Source organism: Orussus abietinus, unplaced genomic scaffold (assembly GCF_000612105.2).
Source record: "Orussus abietinus isolate OABI.00-Male unplaced genomic scaffold, Oabi_2.0 scaffold11, whole genome shotgun sequence".
Lineage (NCBI taxonomy): Eukaryota > Metazoa > Arthropoda > Insecta > Hymenoptera > Orussidae > Orussus > Orussus abietinus.
The window spans coordinates 1,892,348-1,912,587 of NW_019396016.1; the positions used below are offsets into that span (position 1 = coordinate 1,892,348).

The 20,240-nt window shown below is 51.5% G+C and overlaps 1 protein-coding gene across 11 annotated transcripts in view; it reads left to right on the plus strand.

Annotated features, from left to right (window-relative positions):
- Positions 1–20,240, plus strand: part of LOC105704041 (cAMP-specific 3',5'-cyclic phosphodiesterase) — a 137,464-nt gene that overhangs the window by 98,494 nt on the left and 18,730 nt on the right. For 5 of the 11 annotated variants that reach the window (XM_012432898.1, XM_012432897.2, XM_012432888.1 and 2 more), the window contains 6 exons: positions 6,048–6,236; positions 8,269–8,301; positions 9,385–9,405; positions 17,105–17,206; positions 17,684–17,748; positions 17,877–17,989. In XM_012432898.1, the coding sequence (XP_012288321.1) occupies positions 6,048–6,236; positions 8,269–8,301; positions 9,385–9,405; positions 17,105–17,206; positions 17,684–17,748; positions 17,877–17,989 (523 nt within the window). Of the gene's footprint in view, positions 1–1,930; positions 3,434–6,047; positions 6,237–8,268; positions 8,302–9,384; positions 9,406–11,422; positions 11,520–14,633; positions 15,261–17,104; positions 17,207–17,683; positions 17,749–17,876; positions 17,990–20,240 lie in introns of those variants that run through there. The other 6 variants (XM_012432899.1, XM_012432889.2, XM_012432896.2 and 3 more) reach the window with 5 other exon arrangements.

The following is a 20,240-nucleotide window of genomic DNA, read 5'->3' on the forward strand; positions in this document are numbered from 1 at the left end:
GGGGGTTGCGCGGTTCAACTTCGACCCCGTGCTCGTTGATCTCACGGTGGAGAGATATCGGCGTCTCGTCGGATGAGGCAACGAGGCGATTTCGCGATGCCCAGAGGACGTCTAATTCGATCTTCCCACCGAACGGGATTGCGAGGGGCGGGGGTTGTCCGGACGCGGAATTTACTTTGCCGACCCGACGGCCAGGCTACCGCAATTATTGCACGGCAACGGCAAGCGCGTTTGACGGAGCTTTTAACGCGCCTCTCTTTTTTTCGCTTTTTGTTTGCATCGCTGCTAAACACCGTAGTAAGTCCACTCGGTGGAATACGTTGGACCGCACTAAATGAACCGCACTCGTGTATTTCTCTGCATTTTGAGTCGACTCGAAGTGTAGAAAGATGGTGGAACATCGCGCCGAGCAATTTATCAATTTGCTTTCCAGTTAGAGGATCACGTGCGAATTATTTATTTATCAATATTTGAAACAGCTGGCGGTATAGTCCGACGGTCGAATCGCTTCGAGAGGATCAAATATTTGTGACGTCAAATCGCTTGCACTTGACTTTCGGTTTATATATCCGACCCCGCCATTGGGTCTGGGTTTATCGCTCCTCTTGACGATCCATGGTCTCGATTTTCTCTTACGGGGTTTTCCGCCTGCGAGTGGAGAACCGCTTCCATCGCCTCGAGTGAACCCGACGTTATCCCCAGAGGCCGGGTAGATAGATCATTCGCGTAAATTTCCCCATTTGAAATTCATGAAAAGTGAAACCGTCTTGCCTTCGATCTTCTTCAGCGGTGGACGTCGACGTCTAACGTATACCCGGCAAAATGGCCGGAAAAGAGGGAACGCTAAGGAGGAAATCTTTGAGGAACCCCTCGAACGTCTCGGACTACCGCTTATTTGTACTTAATAATTTTTTTTTCAATTTAATTTTCCTGTTTGTCGTGACCGAAGTTCGGTTCGATTTTTCTCCTTCGGATCTTACTTATTTTGCTTCGTACCGTTCCTGGCCTGAAAGAAAGTGCCATGCTTGCGTCGAAGCAAGCGAGGCCTTGGGAAAGGAGGGTCGAATCCTATTATGTGGGGGGTAATTCGGCCGGCGATAACGCACTATTTTCCTGACTCGTATCAATATTTATTCCGCAGTGGTTCGTCGCCGACTTGCCACTCAGTGGGGAAATTGTTCGGATAATATTTGCCTTCCAGAAACAATCGGTCTTCCATCGACTGGAGCATCGGTGGAGCAACGTAAATACCTGTGCGAGAAAGAGGGCAAACGTTATTTATTCCACGTCTTGGGTCAAACGGGGTTTTCACCGTTCTCTCTTTTTCTCTCGATATTCGCGCCGTATGCGCACGAAGAGCTAATATGTGGTCAGTCACATCCAGTGGTTGATGTCCCGTCAGCATCGAATATGTAAACTGGATTCGTTGGGGAGGTCATCGGTATTCGATATTTAATGCTCGCTGAATTTCCGTCCGGACTAATTCCGATATAAGACGCGAGTATCGATAATGAATACGGAACCGTAAATCGCAATCCGACAAGCCGGTCGAGCTCCCAGAAAAATGACAACTTATCTTGACTTTATTTCGTTCCGATATCTCGATATAGATGCGTCCTTCGGTATTATCTAATCTGAAAGTACACCGTTCATACATCAACTTGATCGACTTCGATTACGATTTGCTTTCACCAGTTTGGACTGACTTAGGCCTAATCGTTTGCTCGGTCGACCGTCTCTTTTTCTTATTTTCTTTTTTTTTTCGGCTCTATATTGGTAGGGTGCCCGACGGTCGAAACAATAATTCAGATGGCTTTTTACCTTTTTTCCCGTTGCCCGGTCGTCGACGTAGCCCGTCGCGCCGCGACGTCGACGTATAAGCAACAGTCGGGAGTATGGCGGCCCTCAGTCCGCGGCCGGCACGCGACCGACGAGCATCTCTCCGTCATGGCGAGCAGGAAGTGCCTGTTAATTACCGGCCGACAGTGACTGTCGAGTAAACGTCATCGCGAGTTTGCAAATACGCACCGTAAATTGTTGGGACGAGGATCGTCCCGAATAGCCACAATTTGCGAGAGTTAAACAACGGTTTCGAAGTAACAGGTGTCATTTTCGCGGTTAATTCCATGTCGCTAAAATACCCGACCCTCTGTTTTAACGACGCCAAAGTGTAATGCCTTCTCAGTGCCGTTCCCCTTTCCAGTCACCCTCGATCTAATGGCGCACCGCTCCAAAAAGATAACGCCAGAGAACCGGGATTTATCACGAGAGGGAATCCTCTCGTAAACGGGCCGAGACTCCGACGCGATCCGTCTTACCGCAAGAAAGATGAGACCTAATGGACATTGATCGCTTCAATTGACTCGGAATATCAGTCGGAACAAAGCTGGCCACCAGGAGACGATACATTATTTACGGTGGTGGGGAATCGATTTCCCGGCATATTTGTGACTTCTAATTAATTATTTTCTCGAATCCGCGCGGACACGAAAGAAACGGATTAAGGTCTGTCGACGAATCGAAGAAAGAGGGTCGAAGATCCCGCGAGGATAGATCTTCGCCGGCGATCGAGGGGCCGAAAATCAGGATTTCGTGAATTTTCGTCCGATTTCGAGCTGCCCGGAAAGTTGAAGTCGCCGTAGAAGAGCGGCTTTCAAGACTTCCATCGTCGCTGATGAGGCGGTACTTCCTCCGAAAGTTTAACGCCTCATGAATGATGTATATCCATTCGACTTTGGCCATTGGAAATCTATTTACCTCGACGAGGAGAGAGCCGAGTAACAGTCAAGACTTCGACCAAAGTCGCATCCCGACTCGTCTCCCCGAGAACGAGGAGACCCTCGGAACGTCGTCGTTGCCTTGAAGGATAATCCGACAATCCGGGCGACTCGGGAAAAACATCCGTCTAGGAAAATGAGCATCTTTTAAAAAAAACGCGCGGATTGAAACGCAAACGCGAGGAACGCGTGCGCTCGATCGACGCGAAAATACAATTTTAGATGTCCTCTTTGCCATGCAAAAATGTGAATGCAATATGCAAACACGTTACGAGGAAAATGCATACAGGTGCGAGGGTCGGCTGAGCCGTCCGGAGAGCGGGCCCAGAGATCGATGCGATATAGGGCATCCCGAAGAAAATTTCCCCGTCGGTTTTCCGCATATACGAGGAGTCGCGGAATAATTCCTGATTACGCGCACCGTGCCCGAGCACGGCGCAAACGCGTTTACATACTCGAAGACACTTGAATACACGAAGATTTCGGAGAATGAGCGAGTACATCCTCGTGCCTCCCGAGGTTTCCTCGAAAATCGCTCGTCGAGACTCCGGAAGTATGAGGGTGTCGCTTCCTTTGACTTCCTTCCGAAGACACAGTGGATGCGTTTCTACTTTCGGCCGCACGAGGCCGCATCCCAAGCTCCTCTACGTCGTGCCGTAAGTTACCGAAGCTTCGATGTTTTGCATAATCGAATGCGTAATTACTGTGAAAAAGGAATCCTTATCTGGGTAATGATCACGGTATCGAAAAGACGATTTTATCTTATCACCCCACCGGGACGGTCGACTGTCGACTGTCGACGCGCTCGCCATTAACCGTGTCCATTTCCATTTCAATTTTCATGAAAGGCACGCGAGCCGATACAAAGAGGTTCGGCCTCTATCTCGTGTACGGTGGCGTAATTACGTGAGCGCTGGTTCGAGGGAATCGTATATCTCGGTACGTTTATCGGAGTGCACGTCGAGTCTCGGTGAATTATGCGCCGATGTGAAAGCGCATCGGCTAGGTGGAGGAGGATCTCTAGCCAATTAGGTCGTCAATGGCACAAAGGAAGGCTCGGTCGCAAGGAGTGATTAACGATTCCTACCTGGCTGGATATTTATTCGGAGACGCATCCTGACGTCAGGGTGCAACCGATAGCGAGTCGCATTTATCCGCCGTTTCGAACAGCCTCGAGTAGCGTTCGATTTAGTCGCAAACAAGCCGGAAGTAAGCGTGACGAGCCGGAACGAGTGCCTGGCAATTTCCGTTGCGAGTGCCTCTAACGATCCCGAGGAAAGTCTTCGATTTGACCGATTTCGTCAAATTTTTCGCCGGGGACGATGAAATCCTTCGGTCTTCGGTCATTCGGTACGTTTCAACGAAGTCTATCGAATCCGCCGGTTTTTCCGGTCAAACGAAACGCTCTCGTCGCGTCGCTCGACCGGTGTCGTTACGTAAAGCTATTGCATTTCGCCGATGCAGTCGGTTATAATGGTGGAACCCTTTGTTCGTTGCTGGCGTCCGTCGGGGACGCCCGCAATAAACGGTGATTGACGGAAAGTTCGATCGAAATTCAAAGTCGTTCGATTCCCATTTTTTTTTTTCGGACGTTTCCTGGATCGGTTGGACCCTCAGGAAATTGCGAATTCTCGAAGAATCCGTGGAATCCGAAGAAGGGGAGGATTTAATAGGGAGAAGTAGATCCACCCTACGTGCCGGGTGCCTCTCGAGAGACGCTCCTTCTCCTATCCATAAATTCATAGCAAGCGTTTACGTGTATCTGCTCCATGCATTTTCAGCAGTCCCGACCTTGATTAAGTCGCGCTTTTATGGCTATTACGCAATTTCCCATCGCGTCTCGGGAATAGGGGTCTTCCGGGAAATCGGGTTTCCGTGGGAGACAAGAATCTTGCCGCTTAATACCGATCGATACAAATGTATTCACCCGTCGAAGCCTTAACCGGGGGATTCGCGCCGGAATAACGATCCAACGAGATACGCGTTTTCGGTCCACCCTTCGACCTCTCGGTTTCGATTCGGTTGTATTCGATTCTTTGTCCCCTTGCTCTTACACCCCGTCGATGCCGCCTCTAATGGGACCTTTTTCGGTCACGCTACCTCGTTATCCCGATTGCCCGTGACCTCCGGGATGAAGTGCAATTTGTTGCACCGCATCCACCGATGCATTGATAATTGCTCCCGAGCCCTCCTCGCCCACGCTGAGCCTCCAATGAACCGTTAAATAGCGAACGACGAGGCTGCCGAATTAATTGTTCCTTACATAATGCCGCGTAGCCAAGTTCCTTGTTGCCTCCGGAAATAGCATAATTTACTCGCCCCGTCGTCGCGTCGGTACTCCAGGAAGAGAGTCGCAGAAGGATTTTCATAATTAACGTCGAAATTCGGTAAACGTCGGAGGCGCGATATAGAAAAGTCGCGGGGCGAGAAAAAATGTACGAGTGGGTGGATTGGCACACGCGGACTGTAACTTTTGAAGTCTCGAAAAATGTTTACGGGACACAAACGCCCTGAAAGAAAACCCGGTGGGGTTGCATTCCGCTAAAGTGCGTCTGAAGCTGAAATAGCTGAGCCGCGGCACCGCGGCAGTTCCGTAGGCCGTTGGAAAAGCAGACCGCCCGCGGTCGGTTCTTAGAAATTGTTTACATAATCCGAAAGCAAAGTAGAAATACCCATAGGAGAGTACAGCTAGTATTTATAACCCACGACGTTAGGGGAACACGCGAGTTCCATATATCCGGATGGGAAGCCGGAATCCCGGTGGCTTTCCTCCGAGGTTCACTTTTTACGGAATCCTATTTATTGGACCACCTATCCAGCCGAGAGTCCACCTACATCTAGACTTACGGCTACTTTCGCACCGTAGTCTCAGTCGGAAGAAGACGGCGGGATTACGTCCGAATCTACGGTCGTCGGAATGGCGACGCTCTCCGAACGATTAGCTACCTTATAAGCGGCCTCGCGAAAGCCGAAATTTTATTTAAATTTATTCCATCTCGAGGTGCACCCGACGGCGCTTTCGGCTCTTCCCGTGCAGAGCCACCCTCGCTACCCACTCTCATAACTTTTTTTACGACGGACGTCGCGTCTTATGAGCCTTGGTATAAAGTCCATTACGCGGCATTCCTCTTCGAGATGAGTTGCCCCGAATTTCTGGCTCCTCGTCGGGACATCCCGAGTTCGCGACCACCCTTTGGACCTCGTTCCTCGTGTCCGAATATCTCTCCTTTCCGACTGGAAAGGGAATAAGAAATGTTATTCCGTTCGCAGCTTCGACGCCGAGAATGGCTCCTCGACGCTGGACGGCGGCGCGGGCGGAGGCGGCGGGGCGTCGCCGAGCGCGGGGCTGGTCCTCCAGGCGCTGCCCCAGAGGAGGGAAAGCTTCCTCTACAGAAGCGACAGCGACTTCGAGATGTCACCGAAGTCGACGTCGCGGAACAGCTCCATCGCCAGCGAGAGGTAAGCGCGATCACCCCGTAACTCCATCTTCCGCCGAGCGCGAACTCGCCTCGGTGGTTTTCGTTCCTTCGAGCCTTGCCGAGCGACGCTCGAGCCGACTGCACTTAAAAAAAAAAAAAATACAACATTTAAGGTATTACGAAAAAGTGTCATCTATGCATATCAAAAAGCCAAAATAAAACTTTTCTTCAAATTGGAAGCACCGAATAATTTGAAATCGTGACATCATAATCACGTGTTAAAGTTTCACGTTATTCGGCGCACCCAGTTTGTAGAAAAATTGTATTAACATTTTAATATACATAGAATGACCCTTTCGCGTCGTTTTAAATAAACAAAGGGAAATCCTCCTAATCCAGATGTCATGGTCAAGCTCTGGCGTCGTTCGCTTCGGCGAAATTCGGGTCCCGAAAAAAATAAAGGCTGTCTTCTCTCGGGGAAAAATCGTTACCGAGTTCCTACTCTTGACTTTCTCGTTTATTCCATGTCGGTACTGTGGCTTAGCTGCGTTCGATGTTATCAAAGATACAAGATCGTAACGGAGAGGAGGCGCACTCTTGGTTTTTCACTTGGCTTCGCACTGGCGCAGCCACGCGTGCACGATTGCCTTCGTTTATGTGGCAAAAGGCCGAGACGCGTTCTTTTAATTGCCTTGGTCCGCGACGCCTAGCGAGCCGCCGTTTTCTGCCGGCAAACAGCTACTTGCTTTAAGATGCACTCGTGAAAACCGCATTTTTTTTATTTCGACGCTTCACCCATCGCGGAGGTAAGGATAACGTCGAGATTACCGGGACGCGAGGGGCTTTCGCTTTCGTTGGTAAATTGTCTCGAGGTGAGCAGCCATCCGACGGTCGGTAAAGGAGAACGCGATGCGGTTCAGCCGCGGTGGCTCCGCCAAATCGATAGACCAGTCGCGAGCAACTCGACGTTTCAGAGATGGAACGCCTTTGTCTACCTCCGACGATAATGCAGGGTCGATGAAATATCGCTCGACCGTCCATTTTTACGTATTAAAAAAAAATCAAAGCGCTGACACTCTCGGGGAGATATTTCGTACGGGCACTTTCGAGCCAAAAAAGTGATCGGATTTTTTTACAACTTGTAGATTCACAAGGTGGAGTATGTCGAATTCGGATAGCTGCTCGTTTGACTCGAAAAATGCTGAAATTTCAATCGATGGGTTTTTAGAGTTTGAACGGCTTGTTCGATGGACTCGATCAAATGCCTCCCCGGTATCGCGTGACCGTCTCTCATTGTCGATGCATCGGGATATCGACCGAGGTGGTATCGCCGCGTTCCGACGACGCGAGCACGCGTGACGTCACCGGTGACCTAGGAACGTCATCGTCGTTCCAGGTTAACCTTGATAACTCGATTCGAGCGCCTCCGAACCGACCGAAACGCGCCTGGCCGGCTGCCACGTCGCGATTCCGCTTGAACCGCGTTGACGTTTTGCGACCTTACGTAAACGATACCCTCAAAAGTGCCAACCTCGCGGTATCGCGAGGCGAGGCGATCACGGAACTCGTGAAATTCGCCACTAAATCGTCTACTCTCGAATTCTCACGGGGATTCTTTTTTGTTCGTTTAACGCGGTTGACATTAAAAAAAAGATCGATAATTTATTTGAAAGAAAATGGCGCCTCGCTAGTCAAAAACAAATCGCTACCGCCTGTCGAGGCAAGTCACGTTGAAGTTATTTCAAAATAAATGCAACGTTACGCCCCCGTATCCCCGAGTTCCGTTCGCGTCCACAGCGTGCACCGATCGATCGTTGTAAATATTCCACAAAGACCCAGTCAACTTGTCACCTAACTTCGAGTTTTCGGTATCGCCCCACCGTGTCAAGTCTGGCCATTCCTTCCTTCCGGTCTCCCCTTGGCGAGTCACCCCGGGAAGTAGAAATCGTAGTCCGACCCAAAAACCGATCCTGACTCTATCTCTGGCTTTTCGCGGTTTCCTCTTTAATTCTCCGATAATTGTAGCGGGTGCGGGGTGCGATGATGTGACGGATATGATCCTTGGGTTGCAGGTTCAAAGAGACAGAGCCGCCTGTCGAGCGAGCGTATGTACTCCACCGTATTATATATTCTTCTTTGATTTTTCACCACACTCTCTAGACCCTACGCTCGTTCGGAAAGAAGAGCCGACCGAACAACCATTGCCCATCTTAAACGTTCCAACCCATCGCTAACGAGGGCCGCTTTAGTTGAACCCCCGATAAATGCTTTCCGCTGATATCTTTCCCGATAGCCCATTGCATGTTGCGCGGAGTGACGTTACTTTCCCCCAGAGCCAGAGATTTCCGATTTACTTATTCGAGAGACCGGCCCCCCCGGAAAGTGTTCCAAAGTACGCTTAAGTATCGCCGACTATTACCTCGATAAGGGAAATTTACGGGAAACCCGCGGTATGATCAAATTTTGGTCCACAAGGAACCATCCAAGGTGGATGAAATTTACTCGCTAACTCGCAGCCATTAAGCCAGGGAAACCATAACTACTCGACGGTATCACGGTCGAGCCCGTGAAAGCTCCAAGTAGATTCGGACGATACTAAATGGGTGATCTCTGGCGGCCATTAGGGCTTTCGAGCACGCCACGTTTTGTAGCACTGCTTCCGACCCGATCCACAAGCTTGGTTTACCTCGACGCTGCAGTATGCATTTTTCAAAGCGGTTGTAATTGCACCGAGCCCTTGCCTCTTTTAGAAACGTCCTTTCAGAATTAAAGCGGAAACTTTCGCCCTTTCTCACCTCTCCTGGACGTACGATCCACGGAGATAAGAGGCGTACCCCAATTTCTTCTTTTCTTTATTTTTCGCGGTTTCGCGAATCCCTGAAAGGATGTTGCTTATTTCCGCCTCTCTTGCACAGCCCGGGGCTCAGCGAGCGTTTTATGTATTATTTGCCTAATGATGGGTTTTTTCTGAAGAGTCGCACGCCGCGAATCTTACCTTACGCTTTGGCGGCTTGAAACTGTGCCTTAGCTGCGTAGACGACACCGTCATTGTAGGAAAACGAGATAGGACGACGACATAGAGAGTACGATACGATAACGCGAGATCTCGAATGAACGGCTATATTAGTTAAGTAATGCACGTCGAAATAGAGGAACCTTGTCGAATAAAGATTAATTGTTATTTTCAGGATATTTACCGATCAATACAGGTAAGTCGACCGATCACGTAATTCCACGTGGGAAGCGAGGTGTCGATACGAGGACGGCCGGGAAAACTGGACAACTGGTTTGAGAAATCTTTGATTAATACTCGGTCGCTGCTTTTTTTGGTGTCGGCTTACCGCTTCGACCGGCTCGATTTGGCCGAATTACCTGCGCCCAGTCGCGCCCATTCCGCGTGTTTCCGCCCGCGCTAAACGCGGACCTCGAGGAGAGGAACGGGGACTCGTTGCCCCCCCGGAACGTGTCACCTCGAAAAGAGGGTTTAGCCTCGACAATAGCTTCGCGATCAAAGCCGACGATCCCGCTCTTTGGTAGGGAATTTCAGCTCCCTTGTGTAGCGACAAAAGACAGAGAGACCTCGGTAGCTCGTTGCTCAAATCCGCTTATGGCTCAAAGTAAATTTGCGGAGCACCGAAAATTGCTTCCTCCGAGGGTGAGGAGGGCGCGGTCCGCCATGCCATGGGGAGGGACATTTGTCGTTCGAATTTTCCCGAAATTTTCAAAATTCCCCGTCGTTACGTTCTCGACTCGCGATTTTAATTCGAGATTACGTCCTCGTGACGCCGTGGAACGGTCAGCGGGTCTCTACTCCCGCTCTCGCTCGTAATGGAATCGACGAGCTGGCGGGTGGGCGGGTCGACACGGCTCCGAGTTTTTATCTAAAGTGGAGCAAACAGTGCGTGCCTGTGTCGAACGAGTGCATTAACTCGTTCACGGTGAGAACTCCCTCTGCCGCGGTTACACGCGGCTCTAAACCGACAGTCTCTCCATCCAGAAGCGATCGCGCTTCCGAGCCTTGACTTCTCGAAATCTCGGCCGTCTTGGCGGTCGACTCGAGCTCGCGAGACGAACCGAAACTCGCCGAATAATTCCGGGTGAACGATCTCTCGGGATAGAGCGCGTTACGTAACGAGGATCGTTTGGCGACGAGATGCAAATCGGGGAGGCTCGGACCGGGAAAAGGCGAATGAGACGTCGGTCGTTGGCAAGATCACCGCGCGTCCGAACGGCGCAATAAAAAGTTACCGCGGCTCCTCGTGGCTACGAGCAAACGTTAACGAGCCGTCCGAGCCCGAACGATCTCGAGCCCGTGTAAGGTGCTCCGGATAGCCGCGTAATCGGTAATTATCTCTTAGAGAGCCTGTACGCGTCGCGGCTCCGGCGGACCTTATCGCCGTCGTCGTCGTTAGCTCCGCCGTTTCGGAGCACGGTCGAGATAGGAGAGGATTCCGCGCCCACGCGGGCGAGCCAAAGAAGGCCTTTGATTCGGTCGTAATACCTCTCCGGATCTGCCTATTTAATCGCGGGTCCGTCCATCCGCTCGACTTCCCACGCAGAGACCGCGACCGAGCGCGAATCCGCTCCCTCTCCCGCGACGCGACGTTTCATCTTCCCGGTATCCTCTCGCGACATCGAATCGCTCGCGATCTCCCGCGCATCTCCCTCGATCCCTGTAAATCCCCTCCTCTCTACTTCGCGATTACCGTCCACTTAGCGGTCCACTCCGGCGGCATCCGACGCCGCCGGTGTCGCTCCCGCGCCGAGTTCCCTTTATTTCGCGATTTTTCTCCCGCGGCCTTTGTCTCTTTATTCCACCTCTGTAATTTATGCACGCGTTCGCGTTCTCCTTTCACGGCGCGTCCCGTTTCAGTGGGCTCTCGGTGCCGCTTTATCCCGAGTATCCGCGAGCTGGCCGTTCCCGTTCCGCTCGCGTTCCTCTTTCCGACTCGCCTCCGGAAACTCGAGTTCGGCGCCGATATTCCGAGTCCCTTTCGCTTTCTCTCGGGGAACTCTACGAACGTCGCCATCTCGCCTCGAGTTCGCGTCCGAAGTCGACGCGACCCTACTCGTCCCACGCTCCGTCCCACTCCGACGTTGCCCAGGTAGTCCCTCTCCCCCTTGAGCCTCTCGGCGCCGGCGCGCAGTCGCCCCGCGCAAATCGCGCGGCTCCCTCCCACCTCTCGGCACCCTCGAGAATCCCCGCGAAAGCAGAACGCCCTGGCCAGTCCGTGACCGCGGTAAACACACGTCGCGCCGTGACACCGCGGACGTCCCTCGTCGTCGCCCACTTCGCCCCCGCCCGGAAGGAGTCCCCTTGTCGGTGAGGTGCACTTCCCGAGCGCGAGCCATGGGGAGGGGGTCGACGCAAACCGTGACGGATTCCCCCGGAGGGACCATCCAAGTGACAAAATGGAGATATATCTCTCGTTTCGCGGGGCTCGTCGAAATTTCCGGGGGATAGTGGGAAGGGCGAGGAGGTTGACGAATCGCGAAAATTGACCCCCTCCATGACCGATCACCGGTTTAGGGAGTTTGATGAACGTTATGGTGGATATTTGATGGCGTCTCGTGGTATATCTCCCGGATCTTCCCGAATAGGCCCCGGGATGCCGAACGTCCCGGCACTCCATGTCAGAAAAAAAATAGCGGGAAAGCCTCCTGACGACGCCGGTCGGATTGTCGAGATAGTCGCCATGTTGAATTCGGTAAAATCAGGAGAAGGGGAGAGGAAATTTTTAGGGGGACGCGGTACGGTCGGTTCTTACGGTGGCGTGAATCGTCGCCGTGGCCGGTTTTACCGGCAAGGTTCAGCGATCCGATGTAATCGGTGAGCGGCTTAACGACGGATAAGCGATCCGAAAGGTGCCACGAGTCGCACGTGAACGCGTCTTTACGATTACCTCGTACCGAGTTACGAAACGCGATATCGATAACGGCTTATCGGTGGGTCTTATTTATCCGACCGGTGAATCGACAGATATTTATAAGTCGGAGAAATCCGTCTAAGCGGTAAAGGAGACGGGGGTGAAGGCGTTTTCGAGTTTGGATTTTTTCTTTTTTTCTTTCCGGTAAAATCGGGACTCGCCAATTCTCGCAACTTCTCGATACGTTGGCCCAGGTCAGGGCGAGTGGAGACGTCACGTTTTACGGGGCCGTTCAATTACATCGGACGGACGTGTTGTTATTATTGCGCCACTTTAAATAGACTTTGAGCCTTCCTCCGTTTCTCTTTTTATATCCCTCGAACGGCTCGAGAAGTCGCGTTTACCGAAGACTAACGGAGGCCGGTAACGATCCGCGCTTCGGGGGATTTTCCCCGGGGCTATTAACGCGCGTAACCGTTGATGGAATGGTGGGGAATAATGGCGACGTATCGGCAAGTTGGCTCGATCGAGCGATTCAGGTATCGTTTACGGCCCTCGAGAAAACGCATCTGCCGAATCGCTAATAAACGTGGCATCCGCAGAACTCGTAAAACCGTCCGTTCGAGTGACGGCTCGTCATCGTCGGCGTTGGCGCGCTTCCGAAGGAACCATTAATCGCGATCAAAGGGGAACGCGAGTTCTCGATAACCGGCGGCGATATTTTCACTGTAGGGAGGCTGATTCGTAATTCGATCGCGATATCGGGGAAACGCTCGTCTCCGTTGGTATTTTCTGGTTCGTTGCGACGTTCCTGCCGAACCGCGCGATATAACGGATGCGGTAATTAAACGTACTCGCAATGGTACTTCTAGGTTCTCAGGTCGGATTTCCGTCGGTTTTCTAAACATAGGGCGGTACTCGAAGAGGCACCGTAATTGCAACTTCGGCACTACGTGTGCGAACCGAAAGGTTATTATTAGAGCGATGGCCATTTCGATCGACCCTGCCGTCGTGACGTGCACCTGTAGGTAACCTGGCAATGAGGATCACCCTTAAAAATAGACAGTACCGGACAGATTCGAATCCCGATAGGCTAAGTTGAAACGAACCATGGAGGGACAACTTTTGCAACGCTCGGTAGCGCGAAACGCTACGGTTTTAAATAATTCATGGAAAGCAGAAATAGTAGCGTGACGCCGGCGTAAAGTCTCTTTCGCGTCGTTTCATGACGGCGCGACGGATTTTCCTTTCCACGGCTATGGAAATGGAAACCGTGAGATGTGCACCGAGAAAAAGAAACGTCATTGAATCACGGAAATATTTTGTTAATCGAATGAATTACGCGAGTAAACTCAATGGGTCAATGAATTTTTTTTTCTGGGTGTATCGACGTCCCTCCCGACCGGAAATGTCGGTGCAACGATTCCGCAAAAAACTCGCGAGTGACGAACCGAATAGGCCTTATTCTTGATCGCCGCGGTAAACAGCGGAAGTAAATACCGCGACGACGTTCATAAATGATCGCCTTTATTGTCGCAACGATCTAAGCCAAAAGTAAATGGCGCGCGAGCGGATAACGATTATTTTCTAAAATTACTCGAGACTAGTCCAACTCGCTCACCGGATGATCGTCTCGCCGATCTACGCTGTTTTCCGTCGATAAAACGAATTACGCAAACGTCGAGGTTAACTCTGCGTGCACGCAGTGGGCGGATTTATCGTTTCTCTCGATGCGCCATCTCGTTGATTTAGCTCGGTGTAAACGGTCCTCCTATACGCCACAGGCAACGCCGGAGGATGTAGTCTCCGCTAGTGGACGCGGTAGATCCGACTATTTTATTTTTCTTTCCTTTTTCGAAATCCCGTGAATTATTCATCGAGACCCTTCGCGAGCATCGCGGCGCGCGACCCGTCGACGCCGAGCGTTGCATTGATCTAACCGAAGACGTAACATTTTGAGACGTCCCTTTATGTCGTCGTTTCCAGCTTTAATCGACCGTCAAAGAAGCCGCGCGTAGAAGACTCTTGAACACAGCCTTGTACTTGTTAAAATTTGGGAGCGATCGGATGGTCGATGAACAGTGGAACACCTTCTCGCTCCCGCGAATTAACGATTACCGTGCAATACCGTCTCTTAAGTTCGGCCAGCGAAGGTACGCGACGTGTACGGCCAAAACCACACCGAGGAGTCTAGTCTAATTAGTTTCATTCGGATAAGTTGGTACTTGTCCCAGTTACGGATGGCGGCGGGAGGTCGCGATACGATTCGCTTCATTGTACGTGCTCGGGCAAAGAAACGTTAGTGCCGCTAGTGCGACAATTAAGCCAATAACGAGGCAGACTCCGACGACCCGGGCGACGTTATTAGCGGAAGCGACTGAACGAGTTTGTCCGATTCGCGGGTCGCCATTTCGGTTTCGGAGCGACAACCCTCTCCCCTTGTCACATTGGATCGGTCCATCCGCGGAGATCACCCCGTGACTTTGGCCCCCTCCCGTTATCCGGACGCGTCGAATCGCCGTTCGCGGTCCTTCGGCGAGGCGATGCGCTCAAAGCGCGGCTCCTTTCAGGGTTCGGGGCTCGCCGAGTGAACGCGCGTCGCGGCCGGATGAAAAGGCGGGAACGGCGGAAAGAGGAAAGAGAAAAGAGCGCCTTGACCCCCATCGCCGGCTCCGAGAGGAACCATCGATCGTCGAGGCCGAGCCCGCGGCGCGTCGTTGGGCTCGCATCGGACGAAATCGAGCCGTACCTTGACCTCGGGGATCGATCGCGCGGCCAGTGGCTTCCGATCCGTTCTCGGGCCCCGAGTCGATCGATCGCCGATCGGGTCCTAGACGGGATCGAAGGCTCGAGCGCCGGACCGACCGCTCCGGGAAGATCCTCGGGCAGGGCGGCGAGATCCCTCGGGATCATCTTCCGGAGGCGCCATGCCGGCCTTGCCGGGATGCCGAGTCACTTGACGGGGTCGAGATCGGTCGCGGCGTCAGGATGTCGGGCTCGAGCGGCGGCCTCGTCGAGCTCGCCGCGACCTCCGGCTTGAAGAGGTGCGGGGGCGGCATGAGCTCCCCCTCTTTGGGGGCCGGGGTCAGTGGGGGCGGCCTCCCCAGGACGCTCTCCACCTCGGCGCTGAGGCTGCGGCCGCCCAGACGGGCCCTCTTCTGGGAGCAGTGCTTCGAGACGCCCTCCAGGCGGGACTTGTAAGTGCGGAACCCTCGTTGGATCCCTCCTTGGATCCCAGGGTTGATAGAAATCATGATTAATTTTGAAGAATTATAAAAATCGATTATTTTCTTAATTCACGATTTTTTGGCGTACCTTAACGAGAGCGGTACATTTAGTCCGGCATCCGCCGTCGATCAGCCCTCCGGTCACGATCCTTCGGGGGTTCCTACCGCGGCGATCTTCGGGAATCGTTTTTCCGGGTGCCCGAAAATTCATAACGAGTCCGAATTCCTAAGTACAGAGCACCAATTGGGGCGATTCAAAGAACGGAGCTATATTTCGTTGAAACGTGGTCTCGATTTGTGACCCAGTTGGGAGTTCCGCCCTAGAGGAAAGAACCGGCGAGAGAACCTTCATATTGATCGAGGAAACTAACCATTACGCTAACCACTTGCTACCGGGTCGGATGTAAAGGACGGGATCGAGAGAGCGAGACTTCCAAAGCTCGAGTCGTGATTCGCGTCGTCAAACGTCATTCTCGGGGCATCCTGCACGTTGCGCCCATTGAAATGTCCCGACGAGCTCCCGGGACCTCGACGAGGAACTCGGTTATTTTTCATCCCTCCCTCGTTCGTGCCTTCGGGGAAATTCGAAGAATCGAGAATCCTGCGAATGCGAGAATATCCGTGATAACGCCCCAAGAGAGAAACATTTTCTTCTTTCAAAGAAATTATTTCTTTGGAATAATTTCGCTATTAAGGTGTTATGAAAGTGTCATATATACATATAGAAATATTTTTTCTTCGATGGAATTTTTTTCTCGGTGCATGAAAATGACCAAATGATTAAAAATCGCTCCCGTATGTACCTCCGTCAACGTTTTATCTTTAAAACGAACGCTCGTCGAATTCGATCGATCGTGAAATACGTCCGAAATCGTCCCGGGGAGACGCTGCAAAATCGTTGAAGCGGAGAACGCCCTTCATTCCGCCGGGTGTACCGAGCCCCGATGATTCGTCGCTTTCGCGTGAAACGGATTTTCTTTCCATCGATCCGCGGACCGCGCTGGCCATCCCTGCGTTGTTTGCATTCCGAATGCGCCCCTGGATGCCGAGGCAAACGTTGACCAGCTCCGCGCGTTGCCCTGGTCGATTCATGGAGGCATATGATAAAATCGGATGACTCGTATCGAGCTCTATCCTTTGGCAGAAGCTGGGAATTCTCCGCAATTGTCGAGAGCTAAATTCACTCGCGGCAAGGTTCAAGGTATCCGCGGTAAGGCGGGTCTTCGCGGGTCCGTTTTATTCCAATATCACCACGGCGACTGCCTATTCGGAGCGATCGAAAATGGCAAAAACGAGCCGCCGAAGGAAATTGAATTCCCGTCGACGAGCGATTTCAAAGGAGATTTTAAAGTCCGAGCGAAGGCATAGCTATACCCTCGGCGGCGTCAACGTTGAAAGGGCGAAGTCGCGGATACGAAGTGGTTTCGAAGTTGAAGCGGTATATTGCCGAAGGCTGGGGTAACTCTCGGGTGAATTAAATATGCCGGTGGAAAGCGGTACGGCTAGATTTTGCGCGGCAATTAAAATCTGGACGGTGAATTAATGCAAAATGAAACTCCTCCCTCGTAACCCGATTGTATGGAGATCGGGCTGCAATCGGATCTCCATCTCGAAAGGGAACGAATTAGAGATCTTGGACTTTCGCATACCCCTCCGACGCGGGTCTTAAAATTTGCGGAAACTCGTATCGATACGTCGCTATCCCATTTTGCATGCAATGAGGCAACTTTGCAATTAGAGAAAATCATGGAGTTACGCGGACTTGGGTCCGCGACGCGTCGTCGGGGTTATTTACCTTTATTTTCCGATTTCAGTCATGGAGAGGACCTCATCGTCACACCCTTCGCGCAAATACTTGCTTCTCTACAGCTGGTCCGAAATAACTTCCAGGCTCTCACCAATGTACCGGCGAACAAGTAAGTCTTCGTCGACTAAAATATTTCATAGAATTAACGAAACGATATAATCAAAATCAGTTGATCGAAACAAACGATTTTTAGTCAAGTAAACTAAAATTCGGTTCGCCGAACCGAAACGCTTTCTAAAATTAACCAAATACGGTAAATCAGACGATTATGTTAAACGAAGGAAATTTTTTTTCCTACGTTTACGGCCGTTGACGTTTTCGTAATCAATTCTGGTACGCTGCGGTGTATGCGGACACGCGTTGCGACGACAACGCGATCACGCAACGTAATTACATCGCGACAGCTTAATGCGGAGATTCGCCCATACCGGTGATGTACCGGATGTACCTATATTCCCGTCGCATTGTAAGGTTTTTTTTATTTTATTTTCTAAGGAGAATTCGTGTGAATTTTTTATAAAACGTTTCTGAGGGTGTTTACAGGAAAACGTGCGGTATGAGTGATAAGTAATCCCGTAATTTGCAGGTCGCGAAGGAGTAGCGGCGCCCAGGGAAGCAGTACGCCACAGCCGCGGATCCTGGCTCCTGGAGGTGAGCATCAAATTTTATCAACGATTGGCCCCTCGTCCCTTGGCCACTGTCACGTTCCCTGAAAGTTGAAGAGCCCTCAAATGTTGAATTGGACATTCCTAACGTGTCTCGAAATTTGTGATTTGCAGAGGAAACCTACGTCAAACTGGCCGTGGACACGATGGAAGAGCTAGATTGGTGCTTGGACCAATTGGAGACCATTCAGACGCATCGATCGGTGTCCGACATGGCGTCCCTCAAGGTAACGTACTCGCAATTGTCCACTTAACTGCGAATCGATATCAATTGTCACCTGCCAAACGGGCCCTCGGTGTCGGAAACGCGTCGGAAATCTGGTTGACGGAAACCCGCCGGAAGTGCCCCGTCGGACTTTGCGTCGAAATTGCATCGTTACCCGTCAACGTCCGCGAATTCGAGGCGACCGCGGAAATTGCGCAATCTCGGTTAAACGGAAGCCTCCCATTGGTAGCTTCTGATCCTCCGGTTAATAGGCTTACCTTCTTCGAGAGGTCGATCCGATCGCGATCCGACGGCGTTCCGAGGACCTCGTTATTACGGATTTCTCGTCCGGCGACGAGCCCTGCGAGGAATGAAGTCGGTCGACGGTGTATTACCGTGATTGCCCTTAGAAGTCGAGGAAGGAAGCTCCCTCGACGGAAAGCTGATAACGCGGAAAGCATCCGACGCGAATGGCGATCGCTCGACAAAAATCAAAGATTATCGAGGAGCACCGGGAGACCTCGTTTGCATACCTCGCGCTGAATGCCTCAAAATTACCGTATTAGGACACGCTTCGATAACGACACAATTTCTACCGATAACTACGGGTCGACGTCGAGTCTACGAAGGGAATTTCAGGGAGATAACCGGGATTGAAATACGCGAAACGGATGCAGATCACGTCCCTTGGCCGAGCTCGACGGGAAGCAATTTCCCAAAGACCGTCCGCCCCGCTTTTTCTCTTTTTTCTCTCAGCGATCGAGTAATTCTAATTTCCATGAGAAGAAATCGGAACGGCGGGGCCGGGTTGTGATCGAAGTTCCCGAAGTGTCGCCTCCCGGGAACGAGTTTCGCGATGGGAGATCTCATAAAATATTTAATTGGGGGCTGCAGTTTGCCCAGTGCATACAGAACCGCGGAACGGAAACGTTTCTTTTTCGGTCACGGCCAGTTTGTATCAACACCGATAGTCTCGAGAGAGGAGCTGCAGGGTACCGCGCAAACGTCTTGCGTAAACGCTTTTGGTGCTTCCCGTGTAATGTCATTATCATCGAGACGATGACGCAGGCAGCGGATGTTTAAACATTCGAGTTGACCGAAATGGACCGTTCTTCGGTCCTCGGTGGCATTTTGAAAGTGCTTCGCGTACTCGGTACTCAAAAGCGACCGATGAATTTCATTCGCTGGAAATGCGCTGACGTTTCGGAGCGATACGTGTAGCGTTTATTAATGCGTTGGACATCTGACGTAAATCGCGTAGCGCAAGACGGATTCCACGAGGAAATGACGGACGTCACCCCCGACGATGCATCACGCTTTCTCGTTCGGTCGATCCGACGTACGTCACGTCCTTTGCGACAAACTCTAATTGTCCGACAATATTGGACTCGGAAATTAAAAATTCAAGTTAAAATAAATTCGAAAATCTAGTAACTGCCCTCGCGTGGCAACTTTGGGAAATTCCTTAAGATCCGTGTCAGATAATTTTTATAATTCTTTAAGGAGGAACCGGGAGAATTTCTCCGCGAAGCTTAAGCGGCTCCGTTGTGTTACGACGAAATGGCGCGTCTCAAATTGCTCCCCGTTTGCGAATTCTTTTTCTCCGCAGCTGATAGCAGCTCTCTAGAATGCGCATCGGAGTGCGGCATATCTCGAACGTTGAGTATAACTCGTGGTTTTAAAAACCATTTTTTCATCTTTTATATAAAATGGAATTTCATGGGGGTGAAGACCTTCCTTAGGGTTTCCATACTCACATAGTGAAATTTCAAACAATCCAATATGTACGGTTCGGAGAAAAGTTTCATATGCGATCGATCCGGTTTCATGAACGATGTTCTTTTTCAGGGTAAATGCGAAAGCTACCTTGACCCATTTCCGTACATTCCGTAATTCCGTTGGAATTCGAGCTCGTTATTAGCTTTTCATTATCGCGTCGCCTCGGCTCCCGTGACGTCGGCGATATAATTCGACGAGGGTGGCGGTCGAAATCAAAGGCGAGCTCGAGGGGAGGCTGCGACGAATGAACCGTCTTCCCGGGAAAACGTGCAATGCCGAGAGGATTATTAGCGAGGACGCGCGAAACGAGGTCGAAGTCCAAAGTAAAGGAAATTCTTCGGAGCGGCCCTATAATGCGTGCACGCGCTATCTCGGGCTCTAGGAGTTTCCGGGAGATTTATGGAGCAGGGCCCGAGAACGCGCGATACCGCGAGGAGGACGGCAGGCGGAAGTAATCTCGAGAAGGGAATCGAGACGCGACGCCCTCTCTCGAG